Source organism: Lissotriton helveticus, chromosome 7, assembly GCF_964261635.1.
Source record: "Lissotriton helveticus chromosome 7, aLisHel1.1, whole genome shotgun sequence".
In the NCBI taxonomy this organism is placed as follows: domain Eukaryota; kingdom Metazoa; phylum Chordata; class Amphibia; order Caudata; family Salamandridae; genus Lissotriton; species Lissotriton helveticus.
The window spans coordinates 1366932661-1366954303 of NC_136068.1; the positions used below are offsets into that span (position 1 = coordinate 1366932661).

Consider the following 21643-nt stretch of genomic DNA (forward strand, 5'->3'; position numbering starts at 1 on the left):
ATCAAACTTGACCTGGGGTAGACTTAGTGGGAAGTGTGTGAGGGGAAGTACTAATGTATGGTAAAACAGGTACAAACACAATTTGTCTTTTTTAGTTATAGTGCTGTTTCGTAGCAGAGAGCAAATCGTGCCCACTTCTACCCAGGCAGAGGCAAAGACTTCTAGATTTTAACAAAACGGGTGCAATTCCAATTTCCACAAGATGTTGCACATTTTTTAGACCATGGCTGCTAAACAGGTGCAAACAGATAGTCACGCCCCAAATCAAATGCACTTTATGCTGGGTTGCCCCCCAAATCCCAACCCCCGCAATGAAAAACCGTGTGAGCCTAAAATATTGACCCCCTGAGTGGAACCCACTTCTTTCCAATGACTGTTATCTATGGGCCTGTTACTAGCGCGTGTTGTTTTTGGGTGTCCCACTCCCTCCCTCAAACTCTAGCCCAAATTTACTCTTTGTCGGTCTCAATAAAATAAACAGAGAGTAATCTAATCGAGCCCACTTCCCCGCTCCTTCCTGCGCTTCTTATTCTGATCATCTGCCCCGGTGCATTAGAGCGTGACTCCATTAAGGGCACTTCTGATAGGGCTGCTCCCCCGGCTGTCACTAGTGCTCAGTGTGACATGATGCAGGGCTTTCTACCACTCTGATAGTGCGCTGCCGGGCCTCGCTGGTGATGAATGTGAATTTCACTGGTGAACACTGGCGCGCGCTCTGCTTAAGCATTTAAAAGGATGTGCAATGGAAGACAAACTGGCTGCATTGTAAATGCATGTTTGTTTTTCACGGACTCCTGTTTCTCCACAATCTTATTTCCTCACTAGCATTTTTGTTTGTACTTGACTATTCTAAGATGTATGTAGCATACTTAACATGAGGCCGACCTGCTGACTTAGGAACAGGGCCCAGGGAACCATGTTCGAGTTCTGGCATAGCTGTGCTCCCACATACTGTGATTCTGGACAAATCTTGCGATCTGCCTGTGTCTAAAAACACACAGAAATATGCATCTGACCTGACGTAATGTATTTGGTGCTCGTGTAAAGAGCCCTAGTACCCTCTGCGCCAGTCGCTGGGGGGTTGGGGGGTGTTCGCGCGGGGTGGGTGGCAGCCTGGCAGGGAATCAATAAAATATAATATAAATGAAAAACTTACCTCTGCCGGTCCACGCCACCTCTACTGCTCTCCTTGGCGCCTTGTTCACAAACGGCCCTGGCCGCCCCTCTCAGCCAATCCTGGCGCTGCCAGCAGCGCCAGGCGTGGCTTAGGGGTACTGGCTAATCTTCGCCCGCAGCACGCCCATTAGGAGGCCGAGGGGCTCCTAATGGGCATGCGCAAACAAGAGATAACACAAGTGCGCATGAGTGGGCACCGTGCGAAAATTCGCCCTCCGTCCCCACTCATGCGCACTTGTGTTGCTGCTGCTGCCCCTGGTGACAGTCATGTCAGTCAACATGACGCCAGACCGCCGGTGGGTGGTCCGACGTCATGCTGACTGACATGATTGTCAGTTCTCCCTCGGCATCTTTGAACTTAAGTAAACTGATTCAGTTTACTTAAGTTCAAAGACACCGAGGGAGCTGGGTGCGGGGAGGGGCTACGCCCCCACGCCCCAATGGATGCACCGTGCCTAATTTATCACAAAATTAGCGGCCCTGGCTGCACCCAATAAAGATGCATATCTTCGGGTTAAATCACTGCCGACCCCATCACCACTGCAGCACACACTTGATGCCTGGAATCCCCGACTGCAGAACCACAACAATAACACTTCCAACAAACCGAGACAGCTTTACACTCTATAGAAAGAGGGAGAGAAAAATATGCGGGCGAAATGAACAATGATCATAAAGTAATAAGAGGGAGAAGGCTGACGTCCATGCCAGCTCATCACCGCCCAGACCTGTGCGTCGAGCCTGCTGATCTTGCAGTGTTGCCTTTTTAGGTTTCGCCTGGCGTTTACTGCGCAAGCAGTATCGCGCAGGCGAAAACTTTTGTAAACAGTATGGAGCTTTCTCCCGCCTCTGTCTTCCATTGGCTAGCTCCATAAATGGAGGCTAGCCATTGGAAGAGCGATCTGTCCGTCATTGCCGGAGCAGATTCGTGGGCGTTCCCGCTATTTTTACTCATCCCACCCCTTTCCCTACGGCATGCAGCGGTGGGCGTGTTTTTTTTTCTTCGTTTTTTTTCTCGGTCATGTTTTTCTCTTTTTCGGAGTGTCTTCTGTTGGAGTGGACTGCGAATTTTAAAGTTCCCGACAATGTTCTGTATATTTGCGATCTGATCAGGCAAGCAGCATTTTGTTTCAAAAATCCTGTGTCTCCGTGTTGTTGTCTCTGTTGCCCCTGTCTCATGTCCTTTTCAATGGAATGCTTTTGTCGGCATGTTTCGGCATGTTTAGGTTGTTTTTATCTCATGTCCTTTTTGACTTGCCCCGTCTTGTTACTGTCCAGCGCCTAGCAGGGTAAGTGTTTGCGTGTCTCTGTGCTACGTCTTTGCGTGTAAGTTGATGCTGTTGTCTGTCTCCGTGGTGTTGTCTCTGTTCCCCCGTCTCATGTTCTTTTCGACTTGCCCCGTCTTGTTACTGTCCAGCGCCTAGCAGGGTAAGTCTTTGCGTGTCTCTGTGCTACGTCTTTGCGTGTAAGTTGATGCTGTTGTCTGTCTCCGTGGTGTTGTCTCTGTTCCCCCGTCTCATGTTCTTTTCGACTTGCCCCGTCTTGTTACTGTCCAGCGCCTAGCAGGGTAAGTCTTTGCGTGTCTCTGTGCTAAGTCTTTGCGTGTAAGTTGATGCTGTTGTCTGTCTCCGTGGTGTTGTCTCTGTTCCCCCGTCTCATGTTCTTTTCGACTTGCCCCGTCTTGTTACTGTCCAGCGCCTAGCAGGGTAAGTCTTTGCGTGTCTCTGTGCTAAGTCTTTGCGTGTAAGTTGATGCTGTTGTCTGTCTCCGTGGTGTTGTCTCTGTTCCCCCGTCTCATGTTCTTTTCGACTTGCCCCGTCTTGTTACTGTCCAGCGCCTAGCAGGGTAAGTCTTTGCGTGTCTCTGTGCTACGTCTTTGCGTGTAAGTTGATGCTGTTGTCTGTCTCCGTGGTGTTGTCTCTGTTTTCCCCGTCTCATGTCCTTTTCGACTTGCCCCGTCTTGTTACTGTCCAGCGCCTAGCAGGGTAAGTCTTTGTTGTTACTGTCCAGCGCCTAGCAGGGTAAGTCTTTGTTGTTACTGTCCAGCGCCTTGCAGGGTAAGTCTTTGCGTGTCTCTGTGCTACGTCTTTGCGTGTGTTGGTGCTGTTGTCTGTCTCCGTGGTGTTGTCTCTGTTCCCCCCTGTCTCATGTCCTTTCTGTGCTAAGTCTTTGCGTGTGTTGGTGCTGTTGTCTGTCTCCGTGGTGTTGTCTCTGTTCCCCCCTCCTGTTTGACATTGTGCAGCATTCTTTCAGATGAGGAGGCTTTAAATATGCTAGCCACGTCATCAGTCCTGGTTGCATTTTGCAACATTTTTTCAATGAAACAGGTTTTCCGATATTAGGAAGAGAAGATCGCTCGCTAAACCGGTTACTCCTATTCTGTTATTGGTGTTCCTAGAACAGAGTATACCTTTTAAGGTCCCACTTACACGACCGCTGTAGCTTGTCTGCTGTCGAAAGACACATTGTACTATACCAATACTTTCACTGTGCTCTGGGTAAGATTGTTGCTTTTTTATTGGTTGGCTTTCATGTCAGTCGCATGTGTTTGCCTTTTATTTGATGGCTTGCCACCTTCGTTTGTCCCTCCCCTGATGCAAAGCATCTGTAGCTTCCTTCTGACTGAACGAGTGGTATCCTTCCACCGCTTAGGTTCAGGGAGCTACTTCATGTATTTTGTTTGAGCCCTCTATGTGAGTGTGTGTGTGTGTTTTCTTGCTGTTGTTCCCTTATGCTGCTTTTTCTATTGCACCCCTGGCCCTCCTCTGTTGCTTTCTCCTAACCATCGAACTCTGTTTTTTTTTTTGCCCCGCCCCCCTCCAGTTCCACTAGCTCATTCCTCTCGTTGCTCTCTAGCACTCAATGGAGTTGAGTTTTTACAATATGATGATAGTCCTGCACCCTTTCCCAAATGCAGTACCAAATCTCTGTGCAAGTGCATCATGATAAGGCTGCCCCTGTTTTTGACTGGTTCCAGTCAGGGGCCTCCAACTTTGGCATCCTCTTAAAAGTGCATTAGGTACCAGTGCCTCCGTTCCTTTCACTGTAAATAGTTGGCTTGCCAATTCTCCAAGCCCCTTGTGTTTAGAGCTTTGTGCAGATGTGTAGTTTTTGGCATAGGCACAATACAGTGGTTACAATTGGTGGTGTTAAAGGATTTCATGTATTGCAGCTATCCAGGGTCAGATTGGGACAGAAAATAGGCTCGGGCACCTCCGACGTGCCGAGGAGACGGCACAGTCCGGCAGCGATATAGGCTTCTAGATGTATGCACGTCAACATGCACACTGCAGAGGCTGGTGGACGACCTGGCGGGCACAAGACATGCGGCAGTGATCACTTTCAACCTTCACTAACAGATTCCCCCCAACTACTGCCTGATGCCTCAGTCCATCCATCATGAACCTTCTCCAAGCCCCCTGTTTCTGTCTGCTCCAGTGTGTGTGTGTGTGTGTGTGACTGCTCCAGAGTGTGTGTGTGACTGCTCCAGAGTGTGTGTGTGTGTGTGTATGACTGCTCCGGAGTGGGTGTGTGTGTGTGTGTGACTGCTCCTGGGTGTGTGTGTGTGTGTGTGTGACTGCTCCAGGGTGTGTGTGTATGTGACTGCTCCAGAGTGTGTGTGTGTGTATGTGACTGCTCCAGTGTGTGTGTGTGTGTGTGTGACTGCTCCTGTGTGTGTGTGTGTGTGTGTGTGTGTGTGTGTGTGTGACTGCTCCAGTGTGTGTGTGTGTGTGTGTGACTGCTCCAGTGGGTGTGTGTATGTGACTGCTCTGGTTGTGTGTGTGTGTGTGGGGCTCTGGGTGTGTGTGTGTGTGGCTCTGGGTGTGGCTGGCTCTGGGTGTGTGTGGCTGGCTCTGGGTGTGTGTGTGACACTCTGGGGGTGTATGTGTGTGGGTGTAATTGCTGTCTGCTGAGCTCGTCCGTAGGGTACAACAGTTCTCACATTTGCGAGAGATTAAGCTATTGGCAATGTAAATGACAATGCCATTTATTTATCTGTTTTCAAAACCAACACATAAATACAAATTTTGCCATTTACAATGCCAATAGCTCTAACTTCTCCAAAGGCGAAACCGTTGCATTGTAAATGCTTGTTTTTTATGAACTCACTTTGTTGTGACTAGACTCTGCCAGATTTCAGAGGCGATTGGGCAGGAAACAATGACGGGAACTGCAGCTCTTATTGGGGAAAAAAGCGGGATTGCTGCATGCAAACAGGAGTATGGATGGATCACTAGTCTCATGTTTCTTTTCTCCCTTCTCCACCGGACCCTTCTTGCTGTGCACAGTGAGAGTTAAAACAAGCATTTCATTTGCTATGCAAAAGTTCTCGCATATACGCGGGTTTAAGCTATTGGCATTATAAATGACAATGCCTATTTTTTTTAGTTTTTAAAAACCTGTATAAAAGGCATTGTCATTTACCATGCCAATAGCTTAAACTCACGTAAATGTGAGACCTATTGCATTGCAAATGCTTGTTAAATTTGCTGCTATAAAGTGTTAAGTAACATTGGCTGCAATGTGAGTGCTTGGTTAGGTGACAATTAAGTTTTGCCTCATTACAAATTAATAATTCTTTATTAAGGAGTGATTTATTTTTCTCTTTCACAATTAATTATAATATAAAGCATGGCACATTTTGTTATATAAAAAATGTCAATAGTAAAATGGCCACACTAGTCAATGTTTGACTTTAAAATGGTTATTGTAAGTTTATTGCCGCTACATTTAGATGGCTGCGTGTTTTCATTTTATTCTTTTTTTTGAAAAAAAACATTGCTCCAGTTTTTCAAGGCCAGACACAACGGTGTTAGAAATGTTTGTTTTTAAATTGTACGTTGTATTACCCTGTTTCTGTCTTAATACTTCATTTTAGTGTCTGTATAATTTTTTGCTTTTTTTATTTCTTATTTTAAGGATAATAATCATTCTTGTTAGAGGTTGGCCCTGAGGTTTACTACGATGCTGTTACGTCTGTCAGTCCTTCTCAGTGCACTAGTCTCCCTGCGTAAACTGTCTTGGGTTTACTGGTAGAACCTCTACCAGCTGATGTCTGAATCCAAAACATTTGGCTATTTCATCTTGGTGGTGCAATGTAACAACATGTCTATTCCTAACAGCATAATGGTAGTGTCTTGGAAATGAAACAGAAAAATATATCATTATTTTGAGCCATCGGGAAAAGGGGTGGAATTGACTTCAAACCATCATATATGGTCCTATTACCATGGAATGGATACAACAAAATGTTGCTTTGCCTATGGCACCGAAGTTCATGGCACCATCTTGATTGCAGTTTTGCTCCCGGGGCCATCTCCTGTGAAATTTAATTAAACGTACTTGTTCAACCAATATGGATCGTGGGCCAAATGTACTGTTGTGCTTTGATGGGAAAGACTACCATTAGTACAAACAATCTTTAAGTCTCCTTAAAGACTTAAGTCTCTTAAGTCTCACTCACTAGTTGGAGTCCCACATTTTGCTAAACAGTCTAACTCCTGGCCTGTCTTGGCTCCACTGACCTGAATAAAATCTAATTTGAGGTAAAACACAATTTTTATGTGAGAATGTACTTTAAATTCCAGAAGCCTAAAAGCTCACCTCTGTGGACTCTCAGACATTCACATCTCTGTATTTTGCCGTCTGGGCTGAGTTCTGCTCCACATCAATTGGATTCATATAGCCTGTAATATGCTTCTCCTATCTTTTTGCAAAGGTAAGCCCTTCAACCCAGGGGAGAGGATCTCTGCTGCTGTGTCCAATATCATTTGTTCAATTTTGTTTGGAGACCGCTTTGATACAGAGGATGAAACCTTCTTGACTTTGCTAAGAATGGTGAACGAGAACATCAGCTTTTTGGGAAAACGTGGCTTTCAGGTTGGTAGATTTTGCAGAAGTAAGTGACCAATTGACTATGAAAGTGTGAGTGAATAGACGGGTCAGTGTTTAGCTTCAAGTTTATTGGTTCTGATCCAGCGCCCCTAGGGAAAAACTGTCTCCCCAACGCTACCCAACACCACAATACTTACCATTAATCATAAATCATTCACAAAGGCCCGTAAACCAACGAGACAATTTTTGGGCAACTGAATCATGTGACCTAATTAAACAGAACTATTCACAAGCTATTTACAAATTTATATACAACTGCAGTTTATCTTTTCTCACCATGGTTTATAACATTTATCATTTAAATTAAGTCACTTAGGCAAATGGATCAACTGATGGTAACTAAACAATGAATAAACAAGACCAGCTTGTCGTTGCAAAATCTAGTTTTATTTTAACTTTATTATTCAAGATAGAGCATTTTATTAAGAATCTTTATTTTATTAGCAATTAAAGCAGCATTTATAAGGAAATGATTTATTAGACTGACATTTTCAAAGCAAATCAGTAAGCATGAATTAAAGCAAAATAACAGTTTCCATTCCCTCAAACTATTTCCCTGACTATTCTTGCTCCACCTGAAAAGGAAAAATCAAATTAAGACTGCCGTCCTTACGTGAGTCAAAAGTCCAACAGCATGTCAGGTCAATCAGAAATCTGAAAGCGAGCAGCGCCCTCCTGCCCATGAGGTCAGGTTTTATACCTTTCTATCTAGCTAAACTGTCTACATTTTATATTTCTCCAAGCAACTCCAGGCTTTCCATTGGCTGTCTTATGTCAGTCCACATGAAATCATCTTCATTTCATCACCAAGTTCAGGCTTTTCTTTCGTGACTTTTAGCTTCCTCAAAAGAGAAACATTTCTCTCGAGTAACAGTTCACAACTTCCTCGCCTAGGCAAACTTGCCGGTTTCCTGTCCTTGAGCCTTTCTCCAAGAGCACGTTTAGCACAACTTAATAAACTCCTTTTTTTGACAAAAATGACAACGTGGCAAAAGTTTCCCACTTCTAAATGTGTGCAAGGCTCTTCTCTGGACAAGATTCGAAACGCCATTTCTTTTGCATGTCTTAGGCCTCACTCGGAAACTATTATTTAAACAAACACAAGACATCAATTAATTAGAGAATTGAGACCCACTCTGTTACCCACCCCCTTAGCTAATTATTAACCCATTAATATATGTTACCTAGCTGAGCACACAAAGCAGCATTTATATCTACCTTCTTCTTTTAGACCGCAGGGTTTCTCCACGAGCTTTGTCACAGAAAAGACATAACATAGGACATAACGTAAGCACACAAATAAGCACATGCCATTAGTTAAACAGCCGCATTTAACACTGACAAAGACAATAGACCAGGTTAGTTTATTAGTTTCTTCGCATTTGCGACATAGAGCACAAAAGTTAGTCCCACGTGTTTTCTGAATGAATGCATCTTAAAACTAAGTTGATTAATATTTCACCACATGCTTGTTAATGCTGTTACATTTTTTATGGAAGTTTAACTCTGCGAGTTTGAACAAAATGTTATTCATCACCTCGCTCCATCAGTTCCAATCTAGCCCAGGTGGTTTCTGTTCAAAATGTATTGCCAACTGTTTTATGATATCAGCTGTGGACCGGTCCAATAGAGGATACTGGAGATTATTCAACAGATTGTTGCCTCTGCTGCTGGTATGACTGACCTTTGATTGTCTTTTAACAGGTTTGCTGGCCTTTAATCAAACCTATTGTCCTGTAACCATCCTGAGTTCCGGCCAACATCTCGTGTCTATGGGTGATTTTAATGCAGTTCTTGGTGGGCTCTTATATTATCACAAACATGACACCTACAGGACCCCTAATTGTCCAGCCACAAACTTATGGTATTTGGGTAGACTTAAGCCAGAATGCCTGGTTGTTTGTGAACAATTGGACAACTGTTGGCTACCAGATACAGAGAATTGTGAAGAGTTTCAGTTTCCATAGCGCTTAAAACAGTAATATTCACAAGGGGTGTGCAGAGGTGTTATTATTATGACCTAGTTACACATTGTAATTCAGTTGCAGCCTTTCTCTTTTCCTCCCCTCTGCTCAAGCATTTTCCTTTGCACTTTGAACTCATGCATTGCTTCAGTTCTCTCATTATGTAAAACATTACAATAAAACATGCACAAAAATCAAAGTATGGTTTAGTTTCATTCTCTCACTCATGATGATACATCTTCGTCTTGTTCTGATTAAGCTACCTTGCGCGTGATGGTGGACATTTTACACTCTAGTACATACCTTGCCTAATTGTTCCCTCCCATGTGGCTAAACACTCACAAAGAAAAGGCACCTCAAAGTATACCGGTCTACAAATTGGTGGAAAGAATGAGATATTAAAACCGTAGCAAAGTCTGTTTCCCTCGACAGTACAAACACATAAGATCATCATATATTTTGGGGGGGGGGCATGAAAAACTAACTTTGCAAGCTAAAATGAAAATATCATCTTCCATAGCACATTTATACTGATTGACTTTCTTCCACAGATGTACAACACATTTCCTGGCATTCTCAAGTGGCTTCCCGGTGAACACAATAAAATCTTTGAAAATTCCAGGATGCTGCAGAGCCATTTGCGAGGCCTGATTGAGAAACATATTGCCAGCCGGGATCCTAACTGCCCACGGGATTTTGTTGATACATTTCTGAACAAAATGGACGAGGTGAGTGTTGCTTCTCTGGCCTTTTTGTTACTACTTGGAGTGGTTGGACAACTACATCAATTGTTGGCAAATTAATACATTAATAACATACTTCTATATGGATTGTTCATGGACTGTATCTGAAATTTTGCCTAAAATGAAGGTGCATTAACAGTAAACCCTGGTAAAACAAAAAAAAAGTGTAGTTAACATCTACTTTTTTGGAATTGTTAGTGTCTCATTAGGCAATAGATATGTTTTACCTGTGTCATAGGTATTCATGTCACCGCAGTTATTTAATCCACTTGCTACAATGTCCAACACAAAGATATAATGAAAGTGGTTCTCTTTGACTTCTAGCTGTTTTCTATATGTAACTTGTAAGTACAATAAATCTTTGGAAAAGCTGAACATCGTGCCACATTGAGTTTTCTTTTTTGTGTCCATTTCAGTCTCTGTTTTGTAAAAGCACTTCTTTGGTTAACTTACAACTGATGAATTGAAAGCTATTCGGTTTTGTGAAGAGAATTATTGTACTTCATATAAACACACATCTTTCTAACCATTGGTGATGTTAATCAAGTTATAATAGGTAAGCAGTTCACCACCTTCTCAATTCTTTCTTACTGAAGTTACAACTCACCTTCCCTTATTTCAACTATTTCTTTACTTAGATAGTAATATACCTGAAGAAGTTAAATTGCTCACTGCTGAGATGTGTTGGACACCTACAATTTATATAGTTGGCCTGAACACAGAGACCATCTAATTGGTCACTGGTTAACCAGTCACACTGCTTGACATTCCGTCAGCTATTACTAGCTGTCCTGTGAGCAATCTGAATAGGATCTCCATTTAGCTGATCTGATTGTTCAGAGGGGCTAACATAACATCCCTTTCCATCAACCAGCTTAAAACCTTGGATCTTTTACCTCTCCTTTCAACATAGGTAGTGTATATGGGACTAACAGCCAGACCAGAAGAAGTAATCTGGTACTTCTCATTTGGAGGACTCTAACAAACAATTTATTTGCTTAGACTAAATGTGGTGGAAAGATATCCCTTGTAGACTGGGAATAACCTCAGATTGTTACCCTCTTCTGATGCTTCAGCTCTTCTGCTTAGAGGTTATAGAGGGAGACCCCCAATAGACTTGCACACCATTTAGCGAAACAAACATTCAATAAGACATCAGTCTAAAGAACAACAACTGTCAGATATATATATATATATATATATATATATATATATATATATATATATATATATATATATATACATATATATATATATTTTTTTTTTTTTCAACCAAAGGAGCAGCGCTTCGGAGAGCACGCATTTCCGAGCATTTTCGCCGCACATTAGTTTTCCTCAGTTCCGGCACATATCAGATTTTGCCTAACGCGTTTCGGAGCCCTCGCGCTCCTTGATCACAGGCTTAAGCGGACATCGAGCAGCACCCTCGCTGGTTTACCGATTTTCTGCCAACCCACTGAAGGGATGAACAATGATAAAACATTTTAAAACGGATGATACACGGAACCTACTAAGGTGAATAATTGAGGAAGGAGGCACCGAAGCCTACTAAAGGAAATAAATAAGGACTCAAAAGACCAGCATGCAATGTTATGTAAATGAACTGCTGACACATGACGAAATAAAAGGATACGTCAGGTAATGCCTCCTTCATTTCTGTGATGTCCGCTTAAGCCTGTGATCAAGGAGCGCGAGGGCTCCGAAACGCGTTAGGCAAAATCTGATATGTGCCGGAACTGAGGAAAACTAATGTGCGGCGAAAATGCTCGGAAATGCGTGCTCTCCGAAGCGCTGGTCCTTTGGTTGAAATATATATATATATATATATATATATATATATATATATATATATTTATATATATATATATATATATATATATATATATATATATTTTGATTTTTTTTTTCCAGCATGCATTTTAAATGAGAAAAGATCTTCAAGTAGACTACATAAAATATTGAGGACAACATTCTACTTCAGTGTTATGTTGCAATTCCTTTAACAGTCCACCACTTTTGTGGCTATAACTGCATTGCATTAAGGCCATCCAAGTTGCAATGGATACTCTCATCTCTCCAGTCACTTCAGAAAATTCTCTTTATCAAATACAATCACTGGAATGTCCATCCATTTAAATGGTCATGATGTTGGCTTTTATACAGAGGAAACCCACCACTGATTATTTTGATCATTGTATTGCGTTGGTAGCAGGCATACAGTGGACAACCACTTTCTGTGTACTCATGCTTGTGGTTTTATTGAAGGAGAGATGTCCCTATATGGTACAAAGATGTCTGGGTATAGTATTTTATAGTTTGATAGTTGGTACTGAGAACGAGGAATCTTCTAAATGTTTCTATAGTAGTGTGACACAGTGAGAGCATGCCCAAATGTTCCAATCGCACTACTTGAAGATATCTAATCCTGCCCTGTTTGTACTGCACAGTTTATGAGATGGGGTACACTGCATTGGCTGAAACATATCAATGGAATACAGTTAATGACATCATGTAATGTTTTGATCTGAGAAGGAATAGAAGCCAGACTGCAGTTCAGTTTGAACCCGTTTGTTAGAGTGAGTTGATCTTGTCAGTGCAGTTCCCAAGGCTTCTTGCTTGGAATGGTAAGATGTGCCTGATTGTGTTGACCTGTAAAATGAAAGTGTGACTATTGACTTCTCTCACAGAATAAATGATAGTCGAAGGTTTTTGTCAATGTCTATGACTAAAACACTTTTTGGGAGGAATTGAGTTGTGACCTAGGGAGCAGCACCTTAAAAGCTGCAATGAGTTGAGTGATATGCTGCCTCATATGTATACCTGTTCTTTCTTTCTGGTTTGAGATTTAGATTGCTGTGGAAAATCCAACAGTTGGTTTTAAGAAGGTATAGGTTATTGCAGGAGGTGACAGTGATAGCTCTTTATCGAGTTTAAGAATTATTTTTGTCATCGTTTGGTTGTAGTAGCTAAATTCAAAGGATCCAAACAGTGTTGGAAGTGTACAGAGTTGAGCATTCAAGGGTATTGGTGTAAATATGGAGCACTCTAGAACCTATCTGATAGCTTGCGTACTTTGGAACAAAATTGGGTGAGGCAGATTTCTTAGGATACCAGTTAGAATGCATTGGTTTACGGTGTGTAAATTCTCAAATTACTATCTTCTATAACCCTTGCTGATTACCTGTACAATAATATTAATTGTTCTTGTGTTCTACAAGTTTCTACACCAGCAATTTACCTACGAACATCCCATCACTCACCTTCCATACCTCCGAATGCTTTAAGTAAGAGCTGGGGTACTACAAACACAGATGGCCACAACCACCAGAAAGACCAACCAATCGGGCTACTTTTTCCACTGCAGCTCAGGACCGTACCACTGCAGAATATCATTTATGTCCTGCTATACATGAACAAATTTAACAACTGTATCTATATCTTCTTTGATATCTTGGCTTCATTCAACCCCATCAATCACCATTGATCACCATCTCAGCATCTTGTTGTACCCCCTCCCTTCGACACTTGCCATCTGTTTTTCTTATTCTGGTTCTTTCAGCACCTTGATTCCCTTGGGTAATTTGTTCCGATGTCAGTACATACAGATACATACATAATCTCAGTTGGTTATCCTCCTTTTTTTTGTTGTTTTTTTTTTTTGTTTTTAGCCAGCAGACTATAATTGTGCTCCGATACCTTCATCCAAATTCCACCTCCACTTGTCATGTTGGAAGTCCCTCAGAGCCTCACTCTTTTACCAACGATTTTCAGGCCCCGGAGAACCTAATGTCCCAATGATACAGCAACCATTATTATTTTTTAGCACCACGTATCTTTACCCCAAGGTGTCATCCTCCGTAAACGTCCTGCTATGTCCACGAAGCCGTTTTGATGCAATATATTGGCAATTCCCTCTCTAGTAATATTATGCTTCTGCATCACATCTTTAAAGCACCAAACGATCTCAGCACACCAAAGTAGGAAAGTCTGCCCAATACTATACATTCCTGCTACAGACTCCATTCTCCCCCTTTTAATACTGTGAAGACATCCATCAACAACTCCTCATTGTTCCAGCATTGACTATCTGGATCCAACTACATGTAATCCTGTTACTGACCTGTTAAGGTTGAGTGGAATAATGCTGCCCTCCTTTTCTTTAACAATAAGTAGATTCTCCTAACATCACTATTTTATGTCTAGACCAGTAACTAGCATTATACACATTTAAGGCCCTCCCAACACCAGTGGGGACATGTGCTCAATTAGCTTCAGATAAAACCTTTAAAGTGGTGTTACTTAGAATCGATCTGGAACCTCCAAAATAGTATTCAGCATTCTAGATGATAAAATCATGATTTGCCATAGACCTAACGTCAGAATGTGCTGTGAATACCTTCATGTCTACACCAGCCTCTTTCATATTAAACTTTTACCTCCGTAAAATAGGCCCTCAAATGGTAGCAAAAGGCCTTTTGAAAAATAGCAATAATTGATGATCTCCCGAAGGATACACTTCCTCTGGCCTTTACCCAAAGCAAGCACCTGCACTGCAATAGGTCTTGCATTTACGCAAGTTTGAGCTATTGGCATTATGAATGACAATGCCTTTTATTTATGTTTTGGTTTTTAAAACCTAATAAAAGGCGGTGTCATATTACAATGGCTTAAACTCTCACAAATGCAAGACTTCAAGCATTCCCAATGCTTGAAGGCAATGGTGAGTTGCCCCCTCTTTATTTCCACAAATGTCTTTTTGAAATGTGTCCAGTTAAGGCATTAAACCTTACTACCACTTGCCCACATGCCATGTGTGATGCCACTAGAAAGTTCAGTTATCTAGTCAACAGTATGTTCCATCCTGGAACTTGTACATTTTGTATTAAATTTGGAAATTTGAACAAAGAAACATTCTACTTTGCAAAGTGCTTGAGGTAAAAACCCAGAACTGGCTAATGACATCACATATAGAATGGACCCGTTTAGTAGTTGTGTAATAAAATGTTTTGAAAGTCTGTTTCAGAAAGCTCACAGGCAAACAATGTACCTTTCCTGCATCTAATTCTCACCCATTGCCCTAAACAGCTCCCCGTTTGCTACAAGTTAAACAAACCAGCGGGTGGTCACAACTGCGCACAAGAGACCCTCCTACAGTAAGAGAAACTCATTAAAGAAAATAGTGCTTACAGACTAAAGAAGACTTGCCATGTAACATACGAAGTAAAAGGGCCAGTCCTCATGGGAGATTACAAATTCAGACAAGGCAGTACTAAGGAGGGACTAACAAGCCTAATAAACAATCATAAGCCAGCATTTAAGAAGGGTAATGACACAAGCTAATGGCAAATGTGGGTGGAGAGTGGGCTTCAAGTGCATACTCCAATACAGCATGGCTCACAGAACAGTGAATGCGCTGCCCAGGCTCGACCTAAAAAGGATAAACATTGACATGGAAAAAGCCTGCCATCCTAGTTAGCAAAAAGGTAACCACAGTAGGAGTGTAAAAACAAAGACTTGACCCCAAAGCTTCAATGAGAGAGGCTCTATGAAGGAATATTGGCACAGCAAAATACAATGAATAGGATGCTGTGATCAAATATTTTTGTGGCGGCTGCACCATTTCACCTAGGGAGCGACCATACGTAAATCAGTCCTGGACCAGTACAGTTGCCCAAACTGCCAGGTCACATCCTCTTATTGGGAAAACAAGAAACCTCACACTGCTCTCTGCCTTTTTGGGCCTCATCAGTAAGGGGCTGTGTAGATCCTGTGACATAGCAAGTACTTGATCAGTGTTTAAACTTCTTGGTCGAACTTGGGCCATCACAACAAAACAACAAAAATTGGTTGATGGAATGCTTGCAAAACTTTCTGCCACTGACAGTTGCCTTTTAACAGAATATTAGAAATCCCAACGTGCCCAGTTTCATGGAAAGGTTGACCCAAAGTGAGAAAAGGATTCAACAGCCAGCTTTTGGAAATCTGCATAACTTAATTAACATCGCCTAAGACACATCACCTGGCCTATGAGACCTTTCTGAATTTCTCTCAAATTTTGCAACTACATACATGCCTTTCTTGAGACTTTGGCCTAGATGTATCAAGATTCCATTTTGCGAATCTTAAATAGCGATTTTTAGCGAATCGCTATTTAGAATTCGCAAAATGGAATGTATGTAAAAAATCGCTTTTTTTTAGCGATTCCTTATTAATCTTTATTTGCGAATTCGCATTTTGCGAATTCGCAAATAAGGAATAATTTCCCATGCATTCCTATGGGCCAGGAGGCCCATAGGAATGATTGTGAAGTAATTCTCAAATTACGAATTCGCAATTTGCTAATCGCAATTTGAGAATTATTTCAAGGGTGCAGGGGTGTCTCATGGACACCCTGCTGCACCCCTGAAACTTACATGTGTGTGCATATGGCACACATACATGCCCTATGGGCATGTATGTGTGTCACATGCCACCTTCAAAATTGTCATATTTTGGTTTTTGAAAGGATTTCGTAAATTAACACGAACATCAAATTGGTGTTAATTTGCGATTCCTTAACCTGAATTCGCAATGTAAAAAAGTTTCATACATGGCATTTAAGGAATCGCAAAATTGCGATTCCTTAAATGCTTAAGCAAAATAAGGAATCGCAATTTTTTGCGATTCCTTATTTTGCTAATTTCTCATACATCCCAAAAGATGCAAAATGTCCGTTTGCGATTCGTTAAGGCCGAAATTCTGCGAATTTCGGCCTTAACGAATCGCAAAATGCTTGATACATCTAGGCCTATATTTCTCAAATCCTTTAAAAACTGATCGATAACCTTTTTCCATTCTGTGACCAAAGACTTTTTGAGGTGCCAGGAGCCCCCTCCTAATGTTGTTGGTAGAAGACCGATCTGATATTCATGAAACAAAAAGGCCAGGATTCCCTGACTCACAGTGGGGGCAATCCTCTCTTTCTGGTTTAGTTAAGAGATCTAGTTCCTCCAAACAAAAATAAGGCCTCACAGCCATTTCTAATATACCTGAAAACAATGTATATAACACACAAAAGGAAGTCACTGACAAGAGAAATCCTTCGAAAATGTGCACAAGGAAAAAGCAACATGGATGCTGCTATATCTTCCTAGATCTTCAATCATTCTCTGGCTGTTGCTGTCCTGTTATATGTTGTTAATCTTGTGCCAATGCCTGACTGGTAAGGACATTATTTCTTTGCTTGAATCTTTGCTCCTATAAAATCCAATTTATGAGCAAACTATGCTCTTCTTGTAGAACATTTAGGACTCTTTCTTTGTCCTTGAAAAGTTGCTCCAATGAAGGCAAATTGTAGAACTGTGAACTAAAAATGTAAGTTTTGAATTGCAAATCTTAAATATGTATGACGTTTTTGAAATATTGGAATGTGAAGAGACGTATCCTATAAGTCTATTGCAATTAAAATGTTGCCCGACATTACCATTGGAACTACTCTGTGGGGGCAAACACGTATCACATAGGGGCACGGGACGGGACCGCTCCGCCGGGCAGGAGATTGCTAGCGTCTAAGTCAGCAATTGCAGACGATGTGACCTGAAAATAACGCCAGGCATGGACGTCTGAAGGGGTTGAGAATGAGATATTGGCAGCGGCGCTGTTAATAAGTGCTCAAGGACGATATTAAACAGCCGAAATCGGAATGACTGAGCACTACCTCTGATGAGCTCAAAATGGCGGCGCCCTGGCGAGACGAGGATTATACTGGGTCCGTGCCTGAAGCGGACTGGAGATCGGACATCGGACTGGGTTCCGTGAGTACCTGCACTGGGGACTGCACTATTGTGTGTTGAGCTGCGACAGCCACGCCACTAAATGAGCAAGCCTTGCTGCATGAGAAGATTATGTGCCTGTAGCACGACCGTTGGTGCTGTTGCAGCATATAGCCAGAGATAGTGGGCGGACGCTTTCCACAAACTATGCTGTAAGCGCGGCAAGAGGTACCGCTGAGCCTAATGCTTGACAAACCCACATCGCGCTGCCCGTTGCACTAATAAACGGCGGCACGACTTTCCACATAGTGGTGCTTAGTCCTGGAGAATAGCGCAGCGAAACGGCAGACATAAGGTGACGTCTCCAAGGAGGAGAGTTTGCTCTGTGCACTGAAGATTGAATATATGCTGTGAATTAGCTGCCTCATGTCTCTTGAGCTGTGTGTACCTCGATTTAGCGCATTACAAACAGACACTCAAGAAGGACTTCAGCAGGAGCAGGACACCGATGATCCCTAGTCTGAGGGTGAATACCGGTGGCCGGTCCTCCAGCGACGCAACGTCCCATGTTTTTGCTTTTACTCTTCTGTGTTTGTTTGTCTCTGACCCCCCCCTGTCCCCCATTGTGGCACCCACCTCTGATTGCTGAGGGAGTCTACTGAGCGCGCCCACACGATGCAACGAGTGGCCTGCTGCACCGAAATTACGTGATCCAACCAGCCTTACAAAATGGTGCCAAACCAGAGATCTGACGACTTCTAGGCCCCTCAAGATGGACGTGTTGCAATTCGAATAACAGCGCCTCTTTTCCCTTTAATTTTAAACTGCTCCCTTCCTTAGCCTGGAGCTCCACTTTGTGGCCTTTTTTTAACAATGCTCTCACCTTGAAAATCTGTGCTGATTGATGACCCGATGTTTTTGATCCTGAACCTAGCGATCCTCTCCTTCTATAGCTTTGCGGGATTGATTGTTTGCTTTGCTAGGGTTATTTCAACATTGCTTTATTATAACTCCCTCCAAGCGTAGCTGTGCTGTAATTGTTTGCTTCGCTGGACTGTGTCAATCACCCCCCCTTTTTCTTTTGCTACTATTGCCTAGTCTCCTCTACCTTTGCTATTCTGACTACCCTGTTTCCTACTTGCTTATATTATTTACCTTATCCTTTTGTTGTTTACCATCTAGTACCTCTGTTTATTGCACCTTGAGATCCCTGGTCCATGCTTCATATATTGATTTGGAATTTTATTCTCTCTTTTTGCTTAGGTCTATGTCTTTTACTCTGTTCACAAGCAATTATGTAAAGCAGTATTGCTGATTGTCTACGGCAGGCCCTACAAAATTGTTTGACAAATCTAACGCACGTCCGATAACTTTTGCCTTCTACCTCCCAACTACTGTGTTTCCCACTACCTCCTAACTCCGTCTGACTACCGCTTCCTTCGTACCTATCTATATGACTCATATTCTCATGTCTCTGGCCTCCTTCTCTCATATCATCGTGTGACCACATTCCCTCTCTTTTTTTCTTCTCCTCTGGCCAATCCTCCCCTACCCTTTCCCAACACTGCATCCTTCCACTCCTCCCTTTCCACGTCTCTCCCTCCACAGCTTCAACACACTGCCCTCCCTTGACTTCTCACGTGACTATCTGATTTACCTCATTTTTTTGCCCAATTTCCCTTCCCCCACCCAGGACCTTTCTCTATCTAAACATGGTCCCAACAATACAGCCCCCAGGCAGGAGATACGTGCCTCTGTTCAAACCCTATGCACCTCATGCAACCTTCCCCCCTCTCCGCTCCTACTCTTTCCAGCTTCTGTCCTCTGTCCTCAGCCCTCACATGCCCTTGCCCTTTGTCCCCACCCTGTTTTTCTGTGAACCTTAGACAGACTTCCTTTCGTCTCTATGATTGTCTCTTCCCTTATCCTCATTCCCTCTCGTCCCCTACCCCCCACTACTTTCTCTCGCCTTTCACTCCTCCCCTAATTGTATTGCTGATTGTTTTATTTAATGTTTACTTGTTGATTTTCTTCTAGTATATTGTTGAACCACATTGTTGCACTTCCTGTCGTCTCTCCTATTGTCTCCTACCGCATCCTTCCTCTACTTATGTCGCTCCCTCCCTCCTCTCAATGTTTTGAGACTGAACTATTTTTTCTGATGCCCGATGGAGCTACTTGGTTTAGCTATAGGGGAGATGGGCCTTGGATTCCCTCCTTGGTCGTCACCTACCCAGTCGGTCTTTAGGCAGACTTCTTTTCGTCTCTCCTTATTGTCTCTTCCCTAGCTCCTATCCTCTCTCCCCTGAATCTCTCTCCTTGCCTGCTACTCTGCCTACCCCCTGTCCTTTGTGCCCTTTGACTAAGCACTCCTTCTCCCCTTGTTGGGGAAAGATCCAATATTTATACTCTGGAGTCTCAGCGAACCCGCTGAGTGAGTCCACTGCGCCAAGGGAGCCACTCACACTTGAGGTATGGTATGGCACCCCTTGCCAAAGCACTCCCTCTCCCCTTTTTGGGGAAGGATCCAGTATGTAGGCCTTGGAGTCTCAGAGACCTCTCTGAGAGAGTCCACTGCATAAAGGGAACCTCTCGCAATAGAGATAGGAAAGGGATACCACTTCCCCCGGGATCACAGCTTACTGGACTTTGGACGTTGCCTTGACTCGTCTACCGGTTTGTGTCCCTGTCACCCTTCCCCTCTTCTCCCCATGCTGTGACTCTCACCCTCCCCTACCCTCCTCTTTCCCACCTTCATTATCTGTCTATTTCCCCTACTCCAACCCCCCCGAATCTCTCCCCTTGCCTTCTTTTCCCCTTACGTATTTGTGCTTATTGTTCCTCGACCTTACAAGTAACTATGTTGCCATGCGCTAAGAACTGTGTAACCTTTGTAACGATGTAACCTGTAACTATGATCTGTAAAGCGCTCTGATACCTCCGGGTCTAGCCAGTGCTATATAAAACTTTTAAAATAAAAGACTATCTATTTTGAAAAGAATTGTTTTTATCCTCCGATTTACCACCTTCGAGTCCAAAATGAGCCTGAAACCTCCTGAACGTTTTCCTACCTGGAGGAAAATTTAATAAAACCCCTGTCCTCTCTTCCTTCCATGCTACTAGTGTTGTGGTATTTATTTTTTTGAAGAGTAAAAACATCCCTTCCATTCGGGCATTTGCTTTTGATTTGTTCTTGGGGTTGGGAGAAAGGATGCTTCTTGACTCAGGCTTGGATTCTATTCCATATCTTTTTTTAAACAACATTCAGCACCCATTTGCCCTTTACATTTAAATTCTTAATTTGGTAATTATGCTGAAATCAACATTAGATAGGGAGAGCTTCCAAATCCCTTTCCTGATAGTCAGGATCTCTTTGATCTGATCGGAAGGATGCAGATTTTAAATCCATCTAGTTTCTCCTCGAGTGAAAACACTTTGTGTGAGTTTCTATTGTAAGAGTACCCTTTACGGTTGCTGTCAATTCAAGATGATTTTCCTTTATAAGGTAGAGCATGTTTTCTATCATTGAAGGCCTTGGTGGCCATTTGAGCCTGTCGGTCACCAAATGACTTTCAACTTTGGAAAGGAATCTTTAATAATCTGCCATTTCAAAGGATTCTGCTTTTCAGTCTTTTAGTCATATATGCCACCTTGCTGCTAAGATAGAAGCTCCTGTAGCTAAAGCTGAAATAAAGATGTAAGGTAAAAGGCCAGGTAGGGCTTGTCACCTGATGTATGTTTTGGTTCGGAAGCTTAATAACCAGTCTGTGGAAGGAATTAACACCCCTTGATGTAACGGAAGGAGTAAGGAAGTGGGAAGAAGAGGTAATGGCATTTCAGTCCAATACTCAAGGTAGTGGCGCAATCTTGACCCACGTGGAAGCCGAAGCTTAGAACTCGTTCTCCTGATCATTAGACAATGCCACACAAAAATTAAAATCTTCACAATCAGACAAAAACCTAGAACTCTAAGCAGTAGCTGTGTAGTAATTGTACACCCTGGAGAACTAAGGAATTTTGCAGAATTGTTTTTACCCAAAATTAGCCTTCTTTGTATAAATATTCAGATGTGGCAGGTTACGGGTAAATTTAAGATCATAATGCATTTTGTGAC

At 42.6% G+C, this 21643-nt stretch overlaps 1 protein-coding gene across 1 annotated transcript in view; it reads left to right on the forward strand.

The window, feature by feature from the left end:
- The window catches only part of LOC144770292 (cytochrome P450 2F3-like), a 196526-nt gene that overhangs the window by 111760 nt on the left and 63123 nt on the right, over positions 1 to 21643 (forward strand). The window contains exons 4-5 of the mRNA XM_078654689.1: positions 6896 to 7056; positions 9587 to 9763. Of these exons, the coding sequence (XP_078510815.1) occupies positions 6896 to 7056; positions 9587 to 9763 (338 nt within the window). The remainder of the gene's footprint in view (positions 1 to 6895; positions 7057 to 9586; positions 9764 to 21643) is intronic.